Source organism: Idiotropiscis lumnitzeri, chromosome 10 (genome assembly GCF_059441095.1).
Source record: "Idiotropiscis lumnitzeri isolate Australia: NSW breed Sydney's pygmy pipehorse chromosome 10, RoL_Ilum_1.0, whole genome shotgun sequence".
Lineage (NCBI taxonomy): Eukaryota > Metazoa > Chordata > Actinopteri > Syngnathiformes > Syngnathidae > Idiotropiscis > Idiotropiscis lumnitzeri.
Genome location: NC_142400.1, coordinates 9,622,239 through 9,638,609, shown reverse-complemented (window position 1 = coordinate 9,638,609; position 16,371 = coordinate 9,622,239). Strand labels below are relative to the sequence as shown.

At 42.6% G+C, this 16,371-nt stretch overlaps 1 protein-coding gene and 1 non-coding gene across 2 annotated transcripts in view; one reads left to right on the top strand and one right to left on the bottom strand.

Annotated features, from left to right (window-relative positions):
• itga8 (integrin, alpha 8) overlaps nucleotides 1–16,371 on the bottom strand; it is a 47,299-nt gene that overhangs the window by 11,498 nt on the left and 19,430 nt on the right. Inside the window, exons 13-20 of the mRNA XM_088307022.1 lie at nucleotides 11,694–11,891; nucleotides 6,852–6,897; nucleotides 6,649–6,756; nucleotides 2,994–3,049; nucleotides 2,215–2,372; nucleotides 2,007–2,138; nucleotides 1,198–1,265; nucleotides 150–297 (exon numbers count right to left, since the gene is read on the bottom strand). Of these exons, the coding sequence (XP_088163148.1) occupies nucleotides 150–297; nucleotides 1,198–1,265; nucleotides 2,007–2,138; nucleotides 2,215–2,372; nucleotides 2,994–3,049; nucleotides 6,649–6,756; nucleotides 6,852–6,897; nucleotides 11,694–11,891 (914 nt within the window). The remainder of the gene's footprint in view (nucleotides 1–149; nucleotides 298–1,197; nucleotides 1,266–2,006; nucleotides 2,139–2,214; nucleotides 2,373–2,993; nucleotides 3,050–6,648; nucleotides 6,757–6,851; nucleotides 6,898–11,693; nucleotides 11,892–16,371) is intronic.
• Nucleotides 14,626–14,708, top strand: trnal-cag (transfer RNA leucine (anticodon CAG)). The gene has a single exon. It is a non-coding gene; the product is annotated as a tRNA-Leu (tRNA).

Genomic DNA, 16,371 nt, shown 5'->3' with positions numbered 1-16,371 from the left:
TAACTGCATGCACACTTCATGTTTTATGCACGACGGGCCAATTGCTTCAATGTGAGGCTTCTATTTTCAGAATTTATGCGCCTGGGCAGCAGCAGGATCTTTGATTTAGTGTGAGTGTTCTTGCGTAGCATGTGTGTGATTTATTTCACCTCAACTCTTCTCTCCACGCCAATGTAATCTGCCTCGGATGGGATCAGTACATGTAGCTCCGTCTCGTAGGCTCCCTCTCCTCGGTTCGCCGCCGTGATGGTCAACATAACCAAACTGTCATCTCCAATCACCAGTTCAGAGTGGTCCCTGGTTGGGCGATTTCATCTTTTAGTCAGGTATGAAGTCAATACTCGATAAGGCCATGTCCATAATTGAAAAGAATTGTGTGATTCAAAATGGAAGCAATTTTTGCAAAATTGAGATCTCTGTTCGGCTGTAGAAAATTGTAGCCTTAATTACTTCTTGCATTTAATCTGAAACATACTTTAAGATTTCACACAATGATGCTTAAATGCATACTGGTACATCTTTTACTGTATTGAAGAAAGAAATGTATTTATTTGATTTTATTTCATTTTAATCCTGGGGTGGAAAAAAATATATATACATGATTAAAAATGCCCATGTACGTTTAGCCCACTTTTAATATGACTCATGCACTATCCAACGCTCGAAAAAAAGTTGGGTTGGAAAAAAAAAGAAAAAAAAAAAGGGGACTGAGCCCCTACTTGGGTCAATTTGACCCTACTTTCTATGATGTTTTGCGAAAACTATCTGAAACTTTGGGTTGTTAACCCAAAGAATTGTTGGAATGTTAGGTGGGTCAAACTGACCCGAGTAGCAGGTCAGTCCCTTTTTGACCCAAATGGTGTTATTTTTGACCCAAGTCTTTTCAGAGTGATGCATTTGTGGAATCAAATGTCCTTGACCTCAGCTTGTTTGCATGCATGTGTCAGTAAGTCGTGGGTGACAGGATGTTTGTGTAACGTTGCCATGGAGATGGCGTGCATCTGGAAGCACTACAGAGAAGAAGGCTGGTTCACTCCCACACACACACACGCACGCGCACACACACACACAGTCTGAACTACATTGTGCAACTCTGATGTCAACCTTTTCTCATTGTTTGAGGAATAACAGATTTTTTTTTTGGTCTTGGCTGTGTGTCTTTCTGTCAAGTTTCACATAATTTGGTTGAGGTCTTACATGCTGGCAGTGAGCTGAAGGTCCGGGATGCAAATATTGTCATCACCGCAGTCCAGGAGAATGTAGGCCTGAGAGGAAGAAGAGTATCGTTATGAGGGAATATTTAAACTGCACTGGATATCATCCCACCAGACATAGCAGAGATACGTGTTTGTGTACTTGCAGACACATGCAGTGAATGGACACTTCATTAGGTACACCTGTGCAAATTTCTAACAGATTCCAATAAAAGATTTGTATCATATCAAACTATATATAGTGCGGGGTGGAGCAAGCCCTTCCGATGATTTTATTTTATTTTCTAAATGTCCAATACAATAGGATGGTTGCCAGTTATGAGTCACAAGTGAGCTGGAGTTATCTCAGTTGACTTTCGGAGTATGTTGCCAGCCATTCGCAAGGCACATATAGACAAACAAAAAAAACAAATCACACCTAAAGACCATGTAGTATTTTTTTATTTATTTTTTAGGAATGTGGGAAGAAGTCGTATATCAGGAATAATCCCACGCAAGCATGGTGAGAACATCGAGGATTGCCTGAGCCGAGGTTAAAACCCTGCAAGCCGAACTCAAAACCATAGTGCTAACCACTAATTCATTTGTTTGGAGGAGAATTACGGAAGCTTAGAGTTGCATTAAATATTTCTGGTCTGGCATGCAAACTATGACTTTATTTGGAGGCTAAGAAGTCTTGTGAGCCATCTCTGAGTTTGTTACCCCTCTTGTTTTGTGAAACTTAAATTCAACGGCAACCCAAATAAGGACAAGCCTATTTGTGTGTATTAAGTTGCACTACTTGATACTTACATGCTCTTGCAGGAAGGAGCTGCTGTAGTAGTTGAGGATGGGAGGGAGCATCTGGCCGTGAGTGGGAGGAGCCAAGCTGTAGTTCAGAGCCAATGAGATAGGAGTCAACTTGTCGCGGAACTCATCTTCCTCCTGTGAAGAAAGAAACGGGCATATAGTCAAAACTGGTGGTCTATGCGTGTGCGCTTCTGTAGCGTGGTCTGCTCACTCTCAGGTAAATGGTGTAGCTGAGGCAAGACTGTGGATGTCCGTGGCCCAGGGTTAGGAGTCCAGTGAGATGAGGCTGATGGTTATCCAAGAAAAGGACTCGCTTCACACCTCCACGGGCACCTTTCAACCAATCCAAATGAAGCTCTGCTTTCAGGTCTGAGGAGGGTGTAATAGAGATGGATGGACGGAAAGGATTTAATAGTTCAAGTCAAAAACATGTTTGGATTGTCCCTTGCTGAATCTGTCTGCTTGTGCCTCGATCAAATCCACCCAAATTTCGTTACACCACCTGCGCCAGAATTTAGACCTGCTTTTAGGTAGTCTAAAATCCAGTCTATTTTGCTTACCAAATTGCCAAATGTGTCGGGCGTGCAATAGATGCCTACAGCGTTGTAACATGGTTAAAAAATTCACTAACAAGCTAAACTACTTTCTCAACCACGAAAATGAAGTTTTTATGCTGAGCACAGTCTGTCATCAAATGCTCAGGTGTGCCACGGGTGCGACAACTCCATCAATACCCAGCGAGGTGCAACACGGACTGCTAAATTCCACGGTAAACTAGACGTGCCTTGGGACGAAAATGAAGATGCATCGTTTTTTTTATACTGCACATGGGCGCTTGTCTACAATCCCAAAAGGTAAATGCAAATGTATCTGACCTAACTATGTTCACTGGTGTTGAAATGCAAAGTCTGTGTACGCACAGTACTTACACAATAATTTCATTCCATACACAGTATCGAGATCTGAATGTAAGAAAATGTGCTTACTTACCCACAGAGGTGGGGATGCCCACTCCACTCACTTCTGCACAAACATCCATCTTCAGGCTGCAAGATAAGCGATGCAGAGTTAATGTTGCGTCTGGCGTTCAACGTGGACAAGCTAACGGATTTAATCCAGGTAATTTATTTCTTGTAGTGAATTCCTCAGGGATCGTTTCTTTAGACGAACAGACATGGGAGCACGGGTAACTGTTTGAGCATTTCCTCTATGTATGACTTTATCAATATACGTGCATGTGTGTTATCACCACTTTAAATCAAGGAAATAGTAAAGGGAGCCCCACATTAGCGGTTCCTAATATCCCATAATCGAAGGAAGCGTGGGCATCCCTGAACTAAAACCACGCAACATGAGGCACAGTTTGTTTGGTTCCACTTCAACAACTCTAATGACTTCAATGTACATAATTGAGCTAGCCTGATTTGGCTCCAAACTCAGGAATAATGAGTTGGCTTTCCCGTACATAATAAACGTGCATCATGTTGATGCGTTTATTTCTGTCGTAAATCACAAGCCTTGAAAAAAAAAAAGAAAACACCTCCCACAGTTATTTGGACTTCTCCAGGTGGTATTGTGAGTGTTGCATGTGTTTTATATTGTAGGTATCAAGGTCGGTGTGCTGCAGTGTGATTTTAGTAATATGCAACGTGTGCACGGCATGTTATACATACGGGCATGCAGCAACGTCTTGGTCATGACTACACACTATATGGAATTGTTCCCAAAAATACATGTGCGCTTTACCACCAAACACATTGTTATTATTTAACACGTTCACTGTATTCCCGTCAACGTTACATTTAATGTGTGAGAACATTTAAGACATTTTACACCACAGCTTCATCCTCAATGCATCACCCATGGCCTATCTTCTTCTGTAAAGCATTAGACAAGCCATTTATTTTTTTTTTAGATACTGTGACTAACATTCATTGACTGGGCTCCATGTGCTTTGTTTTTAGAAGAACAGTGTGAGTAACATAGACACCACAGGATGTCTGGCTGGAAGCATAAAAAAATGCGGAATATAAAACAACAACAATTGATTGGATCTATTTTGGAAAAATTTACAAAAGAAAAACAATCAAGTGGAATGCATTGTTTGCATATTGGAAGAAAAAGGAGGAAGGGGGATCAGTTTCTGAATAAAAAAAGGGGAAAAAAATATCAACCGCATTACAATCTCATATTAATTTCAGAATGTATTTATTAATAAATATCAAGAATGAATGGTGCAATTATCAGTGATTTAAACTTTTGTTTTGAAGTTGCCATGATAATGAAAAAAAATCAAATTTCCGACGTTTTTTTTGTACATATGCTAATGCATCTTTTCAGTCCTGCTGCATTTATATTACCATTTAGGTCAAGATTACCAAAACAGATGTTGCTGTATTTTTACACTTGAATGAGTGTTAGAATGCTGCTTGACAACATAACCTTTACAGTTACTAAATATTTTATTTTATTTCTATTTTATATGCCGAAAATAAATTTGAAATCTGAATTAGCCGTAAATGTTGCACTGAATTTCTCATTGCAGATTGGGATTGGCTGGGAGAAATCACTTGTTCGACTTCATGAAAACGCTAATAACTAAATCTCTTTGATTTCTATTGTTGCGTGTCATACGTTTTGCCAATTGTTACAACTTATGACAAAAACTGGGCCGGCTCTCACTGCAAACATTCACCCCTTGACCCGTGGGCGTCTACTCTATGGCGTCACTTAATTCTGCGTGCTGCTGTTTGATCCTGTGTGCGTGCGTGGGTGTGAGTGTGTGTGTGTGTGTGTGTGTGTCATGGCATATCTGGTTCCATACCTCCGAACCAACTTTGCGTCTGTTTATTTGAATTAGCTGAGGATTATTATGACACAGCTCCGTAGTTTAGTGCTTTTTGTCAATCAGGCTCAAATCTCTGTTCCCGTCTCGGCCGCCGCCAACACTCACACGGCGCGGCACCGTGATGGCAGCGAGCCCAGCACACTTCTCTTGTCTAAACAGTTCCACTTCCAGCCGTAGGTGAAGCAGCGGGAGAATTTGCGACTTGGGCCTCGTTCAACTGTTCAAATTGACCCAGGGGAAAAATACTATATTGAAATCAGGATTAAACAGTTTCGAATTGATCTAATCCCTCACGCTTATATGAAATAAAATTTGGTTTTGCATTGGCTCCTGGCTGACGGCAGAGGTGTCAAAACAGAGGGGAAATATTCGTTTGTGTATGCTGTGTTACACTCTGCGGTGTGGTTCTCAATAAGCATCAGGATTCCAGCCACAGATTCGGGATTCATTACAGCAGCAGCAGATCTCATTAGAGGAATGTTTGGTTAAGACTTTTATCCTTTTAGTTTTAAATCACCAGCACATAGAACTAAAAATAATACAAAAATATTTTTTCATTTTCCTTTCTTCCAGCACAGGGTGTTCAATGTACTTTTCCAGGACGACACATTGGAGGAATGTGATCCAGACTGAACATTTTGGATTGCATTGATTGCTTTTAAAAAAAACAAAAAAACGGTGCACTCAGTTTACGATGGAGCAACATTACTAGAATATCACTCAAATATTTACATAACTCAGAGCATCCATTGTTCAACACTAATCTATGTTAAAAAAGTCGTATAGTTATAATTACATGTCTGAAAAACATTTCGATGCCAGCAATATCCATCCATCCATCATCTGTACCGCTTCTCCTCACTAGGATCGCGGGGGGTGCTGGAGCCTATCCCAGCTATCTTTGGGCAGTAGGCGGGGGGACACCCTGAACTGGTTGCCAGCCAATTGCAGGGCACACAGAGACGAACAACCGTCCGCACTCACACTCATACCTAAGGGCAATTTACAGTGTTCAATCGGCCTGCCATGCATGTTTTTGGAATGACCGGAGTACCCGGAGGAAACCCACGCAGGCACGGGGAGAACATGCAAACTCCACACAGGATGGCCGGAGCTGGGATTGAACCCACGCCCGATGCTGTCTCTCACTGTGAGGCCATCGTGCTTGCCAGCAATATAAAATACTCAAATGAAAACCAGAAAGTATGGCGGAGACTGAGTTGTGCCTTCTTAGCGGCGTGACTTTCTACGTTTACGCCGCTGTGCAATTACGTGCATTGCGAACGGTTCATAACCGTGAACAAAGCCGAGATATATTCATTATAAAATCAACAAAACATTAAATCTGATTGTCACTTCTGCACAATATGATATCTTTATGTAAATCAACAGTTCCAGCCATGTAATTATCAGTGCGGGAGTGCTTTCCAGTATCCCAGAATCTTGGTATGGGAATATTGTGGCATTTAAGAACGCTGGGAAGTCCGAATTGTCCCACTTGGAGGACATCCGACCTCAAAGTGTTCCGGTCGAATTAAAAGAATAAGAAAGGAGGTTAAGGAGCCTTGATTATTTAAAAAGCATTTTATGGAATAACTTAACACACTTGTGATGTAGCTAAAGGTCATTGCCATGTAAAAATTATGGCAATATATAAATAAAAAAAATATAAAGAAATACGATAAATACGTATGCTCTCTCTGTGCTGGTGCGAGTTTTTTCAGGGCATTCTTCCTCCCTCCCATATTTCCAAAACTCTAAATTCTCTCTCGGTGTGAATGTGCAAAGCGATCTTACCAGGTCACCATAGCATCGGTGAGCGGCAGATGACACTGCCTGTCATCAGGATTCAAGATTCTGGGTGTCAGGATCAGTGCTGCATCCACAGACACGACAGCTCGAGCCCTGTACGAAAACACACACATTCACGTGCCACAACTTAATTAACTTTTTTTGGAGAGGTAAGCCTTGACTGAACCAAGGGCAAGGTCTTGCATTACCTGTATACAGACACTTCTCCGGCGCCAAATGACCCCACGATCAAATCTGCATGGATACAGAAAGAGAGGGGAGACGAGAAATAAGAGGGATTCAAAGAGGGCCACAGATGGGATTGATTTGAAACCCTCATCCAATCTTCATCAACACACACTCCTTGTGTTTAATGCACGCACAAGGACACAGTGTGAGGTGCGGCTATCACTCCTCTCTCGCTTTCCACCCATGACCCAGACCAGACTAAATTCAGATACCCCATAAAAATGTTGAAATGTGCATTCATATTTTGGCATAAATAGCAACACAACCTCGTCGTCAGCATCTATCTGCTGTTTTCATGGATCTTGGGATGAACTTTTAATTGTCTCTTGCAGTTGAGAAAAATGCTGGTATTTAATGCTTGTGGTTATGGGGACACATGCTGATGAAAAACACACACGTACAAACACATGGAGCGATATATATATACACACACAAACACTGATTAAAACAATCTGTCAATTGTAAAAAGAGGTACGGAATTGATTCAAGCCTACAAAACCAGACACAGCCAAACGGAGTTATCGTGATCCTGAGAAAGAATACCCCAGAATGCACAAGAAGAAATGAAACTTATTACAGTTCTATTTTCAGTCAATTAATCACTTGTTATTTTACAATTGGCATTTTTAGGCTAGAAGTGGTAAAACCATATACTCTGATCGTCAAGTGATATGGGCACTTGCAATCCAAATGTATGGATATTACATAGATAGGCACGGTGACCTTGTGATTTGCTTGTGTATATTTGAAACATACAGAAGTGTGTGTGTTTGGGAATTTGGTTAACCGAGCTGCTGCAGGGCAGATTCTTTGCTGGTTAAAAGTTGACAAAACTTTAGAACAGCAGGAAGCAGGTCTTAGTTGTGGCACATGATTTAGGTGAATTTGATTTTTACGAGCTGAATTTAAAGGGAATAAGAGCAAACTGTTCCCGAAGCTTGTCGGCTGTGTTCATGCTTATAAAAGCGCAAACAGCAATACCGAACTGCTCTTATCTGCGCGAATCCCAAAAGGAAGAAAAATCCACCAAATTCTGCATTGACAACAGTCGATTAGTCGCAAAAGAATCCTGATCGATTGCTTTGGCAGCAAATTGAAGCCACTGTGCATGTTGCCCTGACATCAGAAAAGCTGCCGTTTTTGGTGTTTAAAACAATTTTACTTTGCAACCAAGCCCAAAGGACATAAAGAAAACTTGCCCGTATAGTTTAATTGTACCCACGTCGTTGTCCTTTGTGGTGTGTGTGTCCCTTCCAATGTATTTAAAGAAGGGGACTAACTGAATTTGAAAGAGTCACATCTGTTTCTGCCTTTGCCTGAAACCACGACATTAAACATTTAGGTCCCTCGTCCCCCAGGGTGGCGGGTGGTTGCGACAAGAAAGGGCCTTGAGATGTGGCTTGTGTGGGGAACTTGGAGGTGTACGACGAAGGGCCGGGTGAGAGGGAGAACAATGAAAAGCGGGGGAGGGGGTAGAGGCTCATGTACTTGGCTTTTAATAGGCTGCAATCTGTGAAAGCCATCAGGCGCGAGCAAGGTGTGCTTTCACCAGATGGTGAGAGAGGGAAGGAAACCACCTTGCTCCGAAGTTTCTGTGTCCCTCTGGCTGTATTTTGGGATTCTGGAAGCAGGAACCGCCATCCTTAGAATTAGCAGGTATCTTTCCTTAAAACCACTCTCTGATTTGAGGGTGAAATCGAAGCTTAATATTAAAATAATGGTTCACATTCGCTTCCATGTCAATCCTCTTCGGCCGGTCCATAATGTTTAATGGAGCGCTCTCTTGGTAGAAAGGCCTCTGTCCACCTATTGCTAAGAAAACACGACCTTGGCGCAGAGTTTAGACAGACTGTCAAGCTGTCACTGGCGGGACACGACTGCGGGGGACCGGCAGCGATGAGGCGAGGTCAAAGGTCAATGGCACTCGCTGGAAAAGAAGATGGTTACTGAGGAGATGGTCGGGATTTCTTCATTCGCGGGTGTCTGTGTGAGATTTTAGCTTTCTGTGACTTATTTGCGCAAGTGCATTGGGAGATGGGTTTTCCATATGATTTGCAACATTATACCGTAACGAATAGCAAACAAATATTATTTCTGGAGTATTTTCGCCAATCTGCACTATTTTCGTAAGTTGAGGGAAGTTTGCAATCATTTTGGACTTGATGACAAATGTAACGACCTCACGGCACCACACACATTGATGAATACTGACGCGGCTGGCTGTAAATCAGCACGCCTGTGTGACTGGCAGGTAAATGTTGTCCATTTCTCACCTTTCACCCCTGAGATGCAGCGAAAAGGCATCCACAGGGAATGTGAGCATGATTCAGTGTCTGACCCTCGCCCTGAAACCATGCAAGGCCTCCCAACACATTTAATGAAATATCATCTCAGTGTCTTCAGTTAAAGGCTTTTACACACTGGGGGTGCGCCGGTGCATCGAAACGGATAGATGTTTTCAGCTATGTTTTTTTTTTTTTATTAATTCATGTTTGTTCGTCCTTTTGGATTTCGCTGGGGTTGGGGAACTGATACTTGGGAGCACTCTGAAATCGCAGTTGGGTCACGTGAAGACGAGGAAGGGGAGTTTGCATAGAGTGTGTTTGGCAGATAGAAGGACATAGCTGCAGTGACTGCTAATTTCCTTCCTCAAATTGTATTTGTGCTTGCACATTAAAGACTACAGTCCTGTTTTTGTTTGAATTTACTCATTATATATTTTTTTTTAAATGCAACGAGCAACAGGTTTTCCTCATGATTTTGAGACTGCAGGGTAAAAATTGCAGCTGGTTATAAGTGTGGAATGAATGGGTGGCAACAATGGGGAAATGCCAGTATTTTGAGGGAAATAGCTCACTGCAACATATTAAAGAAAAAAATAAGAACTCTGAATTCAACTAGTTCATTAAAAAATTTGAGGAGTCAACTTTGAACTAGCTTGCGTATAAAATGAACTTTCCCAACATTGATGGACACAGTAAAGTAAATTTTGCCCTTTGGTCATTTGGGTACCACTATTGTCCACTTTATGCTCATGTTTCCCCATCACCCTTATTTTCTTAAAAAATAAAAACAAATCTATACGACACAAGGCTCATTTGGTGATAAAAGCAGCTCAAAGATACACTCAACATTAACGGCGACTCGCAGGCCTCCCAGTTCCCTCGTAAGGCTGATCAAACATCTTTGGGTCCTTTGAACAGTGTGACTTTACTGGCCTGCAAATGACTTACCATATGTGTGTCGCTCACTTCCTTCAACCAACTCCTTAATGACAGGCGACACAAGCCGGGCGCTACACGTGCATCGGTGTCGGACCACTATTATGCCACCCAAAGACCCCCCCCCCCCAACTTCCTCCTGCATCAAAGTTCCAACCTGCTACCCTTGTATTTGCATTTACTGCACAGTGTTTCTGAGTGCAAGATTTCTAATTAGCAGTTACACAAGGCCTTAGTTTGGCCAGGAGCTGGAACATACTCCCTAGACTGCAAATAAATAAAATCACAAGCCAGAGTTGTTAACACATGTGCATTTAGGCGTGTCAATCTATCGCAGAATGAAGAAATCGCCATCACGATGGCCGTATGCACACAAAAAGGGGAAAGGGTGGTGCAAGTAAAGAAAAGAAAAGGAGTGGCTCCAAATTAGTGAGAAAACGAGCTTGTAAAACGGTGACTTAACCGCCCTGCTTTATTTCAAAAGCCTTGTATTCTCCCAGATGTAAACAGTGTGTATACAAAGTGCCTTACACTTAGGAAATCAACATCTCAATTTAATTAAATCGCTGAGGTTTGCACTTCATGTAAAAATGGTAATTCCATTAAAGTTCTGTTTTAATGGTTAAACCTTTTTGGGAATATGCATCAGGAAGAGGGAGGGGGAGTGGGTGCGAGGGAGGGTTGAATAGATGAGAATTAGATAAAAGTTGAACTTGAATGGCCAGCTAGTTGCATATGAAGAAATGGAAGGATGTATTGAACAAATAATGGATGGAGTGACAAAAGTGGGGTGAATGATCAGAAAAAGGGGGTGGAATGAGAGAAGGAACAAGGGATTGGGTGGAGGGATATGGATGGATGGATGGATGGATGGATGGATGGCTGCAGTGAAGAAGGTAGAGTGGAGGAATTGATGGAAAGATGATAGAGTGAGGAAGGAGGCATGGGGGGAGGTATTGAAGACTGGATCGATGGCTGGAGTAAGGCAGGGTGGAGGAAGGGAAAGAAGGGATAATGGTTGGATGGAGTGAGAAAGGTTGGGTGGAGGGGGGAAGCGAGATACAAAGAGAGGCAGAGGGAGAGATAGATGATGGATGGAGTAAAAATAGACTGGTGGAGGGAGGGATGGATTATTGGATTGACGGCTGGGTTGTGGAAGGTGGGGTGGATGGATTTATGGATGGATGGATGAAGAGATGATGGATGGAGGGAGGGATGATATAGGTGGATGGCTTGTTTGATAGACAGACCGACAGAACGACTGATCGACCGATAGATAGATCTAAGTAGATTGTTACATAAACGCTAAGTAAAGAATGTCTCCAGTTCATCGGCACTGCTCTTTGGCGGCCATCCTTATAAATGATGACTTTAGCAGAGCGAGCGGAGGGAGGCAACAGAGGAGAACATGGCAAAAGGAGGACGGATGAAATGTGGAGGTCAGGAATGTAGAGGAAGGAGGATGTAATAAGAGCAGCTGGAAACCAAGAGGAAAGTAAAGGATTCACAACTTTAAAGAGGAATTTTGATGACACAAACACAGCCAGCACGTAGAGGTGGACTACGTCCTTGTGTCTTTACCCGGGTACTGGTTGCGGTCCAGGTCCTGGCCTCCTCGCAGGGTGAAGCCGTAACCAGGAAGGCCGCCGGCAGGGGCGGAGGCCGCTTTCAGTTCTTGGCTCAGTGTCAGGCCCTGCGTCGTCGCATCTCTGTGTCCGTTAAAGATCAATACTCGTCCTCCGCTATCTTCTCCTCCAAACGGACAACCCACTGCCACGTCTGAGAGATGACACACATGCACATGGTAGAGACATCAGCATGGTTCGGGTCCCTCTGAGAGCAAAGCAGGAGGAAACTCTTCCAGCGACCTTCGTCTACCTGCTCCCATGACAATATCAGTAAGCTCTTCAGCATCCTTTCAAATCATTGCCATTGGTTTGGCTATTAGTTATTTATTTTCCTGACGTATTCAGGTCATTGCAGGTATCCCAGTATTCGAGCCAGCTTGGATATTGAAATCTCATCCCAACTGTCTCATAAGAATTTAATAGGAATAAAAAATGCAAGTACTTTTCCACAACGCATCCATGTCAATATAGTCCGAAAAATGGCGTCCTGCCTCCACTAATTTCACAAACATTGCTCACATAAGAGAACAAGTGAGGACATTATATTTTTCATTGAAAATACTTGGGAGTTTAGTGGGTAGGGTATAAAGTTAAACAACTACAATGACACTGCAAGATCATGTCAGAGCTAGCTTAGCAAATAACAGCTAGCATGAAGATACTTGCTGCACATTCATTTTGTTACCCCCAGCAGGCCACTGGTGGAACTGCAGACGGCCAACATAAAGACTGACACAGAGAAGTTTCTAAAAAGGTGCACTGATTCTGTGTTTTTATAGCAATATTTTCATGTTTTAATCATTTGGACAAAAAACCTTGTAGAAAATTTGAACGACCAAATTTATAATTTGTGATGTGTTCCACTCCAGTCCTGATGATGGCGGTAACATATAGTACTAGCTCTTTGAAAACAACCAAACTGAGGGGCAAATCGAAACATACGCTGTATGCTGTGGAAGTTTAATTACTAAAATATTTCTTTACGAGGCAGGGTTCACCCTGGAATGGCTGCTGACCAATAGCAGGGCATATAATGACTAATAATCATTTATATATATTATATACATCTATGGGGATTTTAGAGTCTTTAATTAATCTAACATGCACATTTTGGGAATGTGGGAAGAAGCCAGAAGCCAAATTTGACTATAGTAGTGTATGATTTTTTTGAAACTATCTTATCAAACAGCACACGGAAAGTGTCCAGTAAGCTGATGTAGTTCTAATGGCTACAGGAAAACACGCAATACTTATTTAGCTCTACATAAAGTTTGGAAAAAGAGATTTCCATTGCACGGCCAGGAAGTTCTTGTTGTTTCCGCATCATGTTCTGTTTTCTTTTTACCACTGCCAAAGCGCCAATTTATTTCCCATCGTCCAGAACCCTTTTTTTTTTATTGCTGTGGTCCTCCATAACAACAATCTAAGCTCCGGGCAGAATGAGAAAAAAATGGATTGTTTCAATTTTGCAGAAAGTGGGGTTAACCATTTCTGTCTTTAAGATTAGACAACCGTCTCCCGGCTCTGGCTCCATATCTTCAGGATAAACGTAAGAGCCCCACTGATCTTCTCATCTAAATCTTGGCGGGACAGAAGGTAAGCATATTTCCATAAAAGGTCAAATTATTACCTCAAACTGCTGCAGACTGATTCCACACTTACAGTGGGAAAACATACACACACACACATATCTATAACCAGTATATACACGCACCTGCCCTCTTCGAAAAAGTCTGATCATTATATGCAATCAGTTTTGGCGCATATTTGCATGAACCTACACAGCACAGTGACTCGTACTTGTAGTGCATAAACACCTCAAGACATCCTGTTTGTCTCTGGACCCCCTTGGCCTAAGTTAGTCTAAACAAGTAGTTCCACATGAAGCGGACTGGAGGAAAGTGGATAAGTGCATCCATGTGTGTATTGTGCCTGTAATGTACTGTACGTACAGTATACACTGCAGAGCTGAGTTGCTGTTTGCATGTAGTACTCTAAAAACAACAGCATGTTCCAAAAAAAAGAAAGCCTACAAATCATGTGAAAGTCTCTTACAGGCAAAACAACTCGACATTAAGTGCAGCGCCCACCTGACTAAGATATTTAAAAAAATGTTGATGAGTGAATGGTGATTCCGTTGGCTGAAAGAAACTGTGAAGATAGTCCTCTGGAGGCATGGGTTCAGATCCCACTTCTGACATCTCTTTGAAAGAAGGAACTGCTTCCTTCCAAAACAATCAACGAACGATCCAACCGCTGAATGTTTAAGATCGTTCCTACCAGTTGTCAGGATGGCCGAGTTGTCTAAGGCGCTGCGTTCAGATCGCAGTCTCCCCGGGAGATGTGGGTTTGAATCCCACTTCTGTCATCTCTTTGGCCTAGTTACCTTCATGGTGTCTTACACGTTTCTCTCCCTTTACTTATCTGTGTTCTACCAATGGAAATACAAACCAAGAATTGAACAAATGAAGCAACTGAGCAACCAATCTCCCACCCAAAAAAAATAACATTTGGAAGGAGCAACCAATCTGAACTAAACCACTGAATGAATGAACCAACCAAAGAATGTGTGGTGTCCATCCTGCGGTTGTCAGGAAGACTGAGCGGTCGAAGGCGCTGCGTTCAGGTCGCAGTCTCCCCTGGAGGCGTGGGTTCGACTCCCACTTCTGACATCGCTTTGCCCTAGTTACCTTTATGGTGTCATGCAACTGGCTGTCCATTTGCTTTTCTGTATTCTACCAATGAAATGCAGAGAACTGAACAAACGAAGGAACTGAGAAACCAACCTCCCACCCAAAAATTATAACACAACAAAGGAGGAACCACCACTAAATCACTGAACGAATGAACCAACCAAAGAATGTGTAAAATCAACACCAGCAGGTGTCAGGATGGCCGAGCGGTCTAAGGCGCTGCGTTCAGGTCGCAGTCTCGACTGGAGGCGTGGGTTCGAATCCCACTTCTGACATCTCATGGGCCTTGTTACCCTTATGGTGTGATACTACTGTAACCTGAGTGACCTATCGGTGATGTCTCAATGTAAACTGTGGATCTCAGTGAGAACTTTTTCGTTGCATTGTCAAACCAACACAACCCAAGTAGGCACCATTTATCGGAAAAGAAGCAACATTTGCACAGATGTAATCAAAGGCACCTCCTAAGTAGAGGCGAAGCAATTAGGAGAAAGTACAGTAAAGTACTTCTGGTGCCCTTCAGTCTTTTTTTTTTTACACAGAACAGCACTGCAATGATGTCACACTCATCACCGAGGTCAGCATGAATGATGGCGACAGGAAGTTAATTGAGATGATTAAAAATAAAAACACATGGCTCCATCGACCGTCAACTCGGCTGCACTCAACTGGTTTAAACAGCTGATTCCAAACAAAACATGCGAGGATGAGTGTAAACGTGGCTGGTTCGCTTTCTTAGAGGAATGTACAATCACCGTGATGACATCTGCCAGTGATTAAACGCCGATGGAGAAAATAGGGCGGTGCAGGTATGTTTTTAGTTTTTTTTTTGCACGCTAAAACAGTTTGACAAGCACGAAAAATGAGTCAGTGACAACCCAGATTGTGAAGTCGCCATGACAATTGTGATGTCATGCCATATAATGAAATCACAGAGACACGGGCACGAGCCCATTAGATTAAAAAAGAAAAAGTCCACACATGTCACTAAGAGCTTCATCTGCAGCCCCTGGGAGGCCTGTCACATCCTGACCGACAGCTTGATGTGATTTATGTCGCCTGCCAGTGAGACCCTTGCTATTGATTCTCTCGCTATTGATCTGATAGTTTAACGGGGTGAAGTCCACATTACGAGACTGGTGTCCATTAATAAGTAAAACATAAATCACTCGGATAGATGTCGCACACGTAAAGGGCCAGATGTGCATCCGCTAGTTATAAAAGCCTCCATTCCGTGGATGTTGAAGCTGCAGGCTGCTGTACACGTGTGTCAGTTCAATCAATGTGCAGATAAAACAAACACACACATGAGAAATGAACCAGGGGAGAAATTCACTCCCAGATGATTTCTATCTCCAGGCACATGTGGAGAGTTAAAAATAACTAATAACTTGCTCCGACAACAAGGTTTTAAACGTGGACATCACGGGCGGAAACATGTTCACTCAGACGACCTTTCATCGCGGGACTTCCTGGCTGGTCGAAGAGCGCTCACGTTTGAGCTTTTGATGGGATTTCCTCCGTCAGAGACCAAATAGTCCAGCATGTACAGGAATTGCCAAAAAAGCTCTGTCTGTCATCACATTTACCTTTGTCCAAAATTGGCAGACAGGAGAGGGTCACAACCCCTTTAGCGCTTATTTAAATCTGCGCAGCACTCTGAAATTGTAAACAGCCATTCATTCTGCTTTTAGAACTCTCCAAACTGAAACAATGACTGGAGGTTGCAAGGAGGACTTTGTGTTTATCTAAACAAAGACAGACATTCTAAATATAACCTTGTGCAGACTTTTCAGTGTAATCTAGACAAAGTAAAACCTAAATAGTAAAAGACTTGAAGCGTGAGGGGAATAATATGTGAATTAGCGCATGCACTCCGGGTGAGCGAGTATCATTGAGGAGAGGCCAACTTTGTCCAAAAGTGATGAGCACATGGTT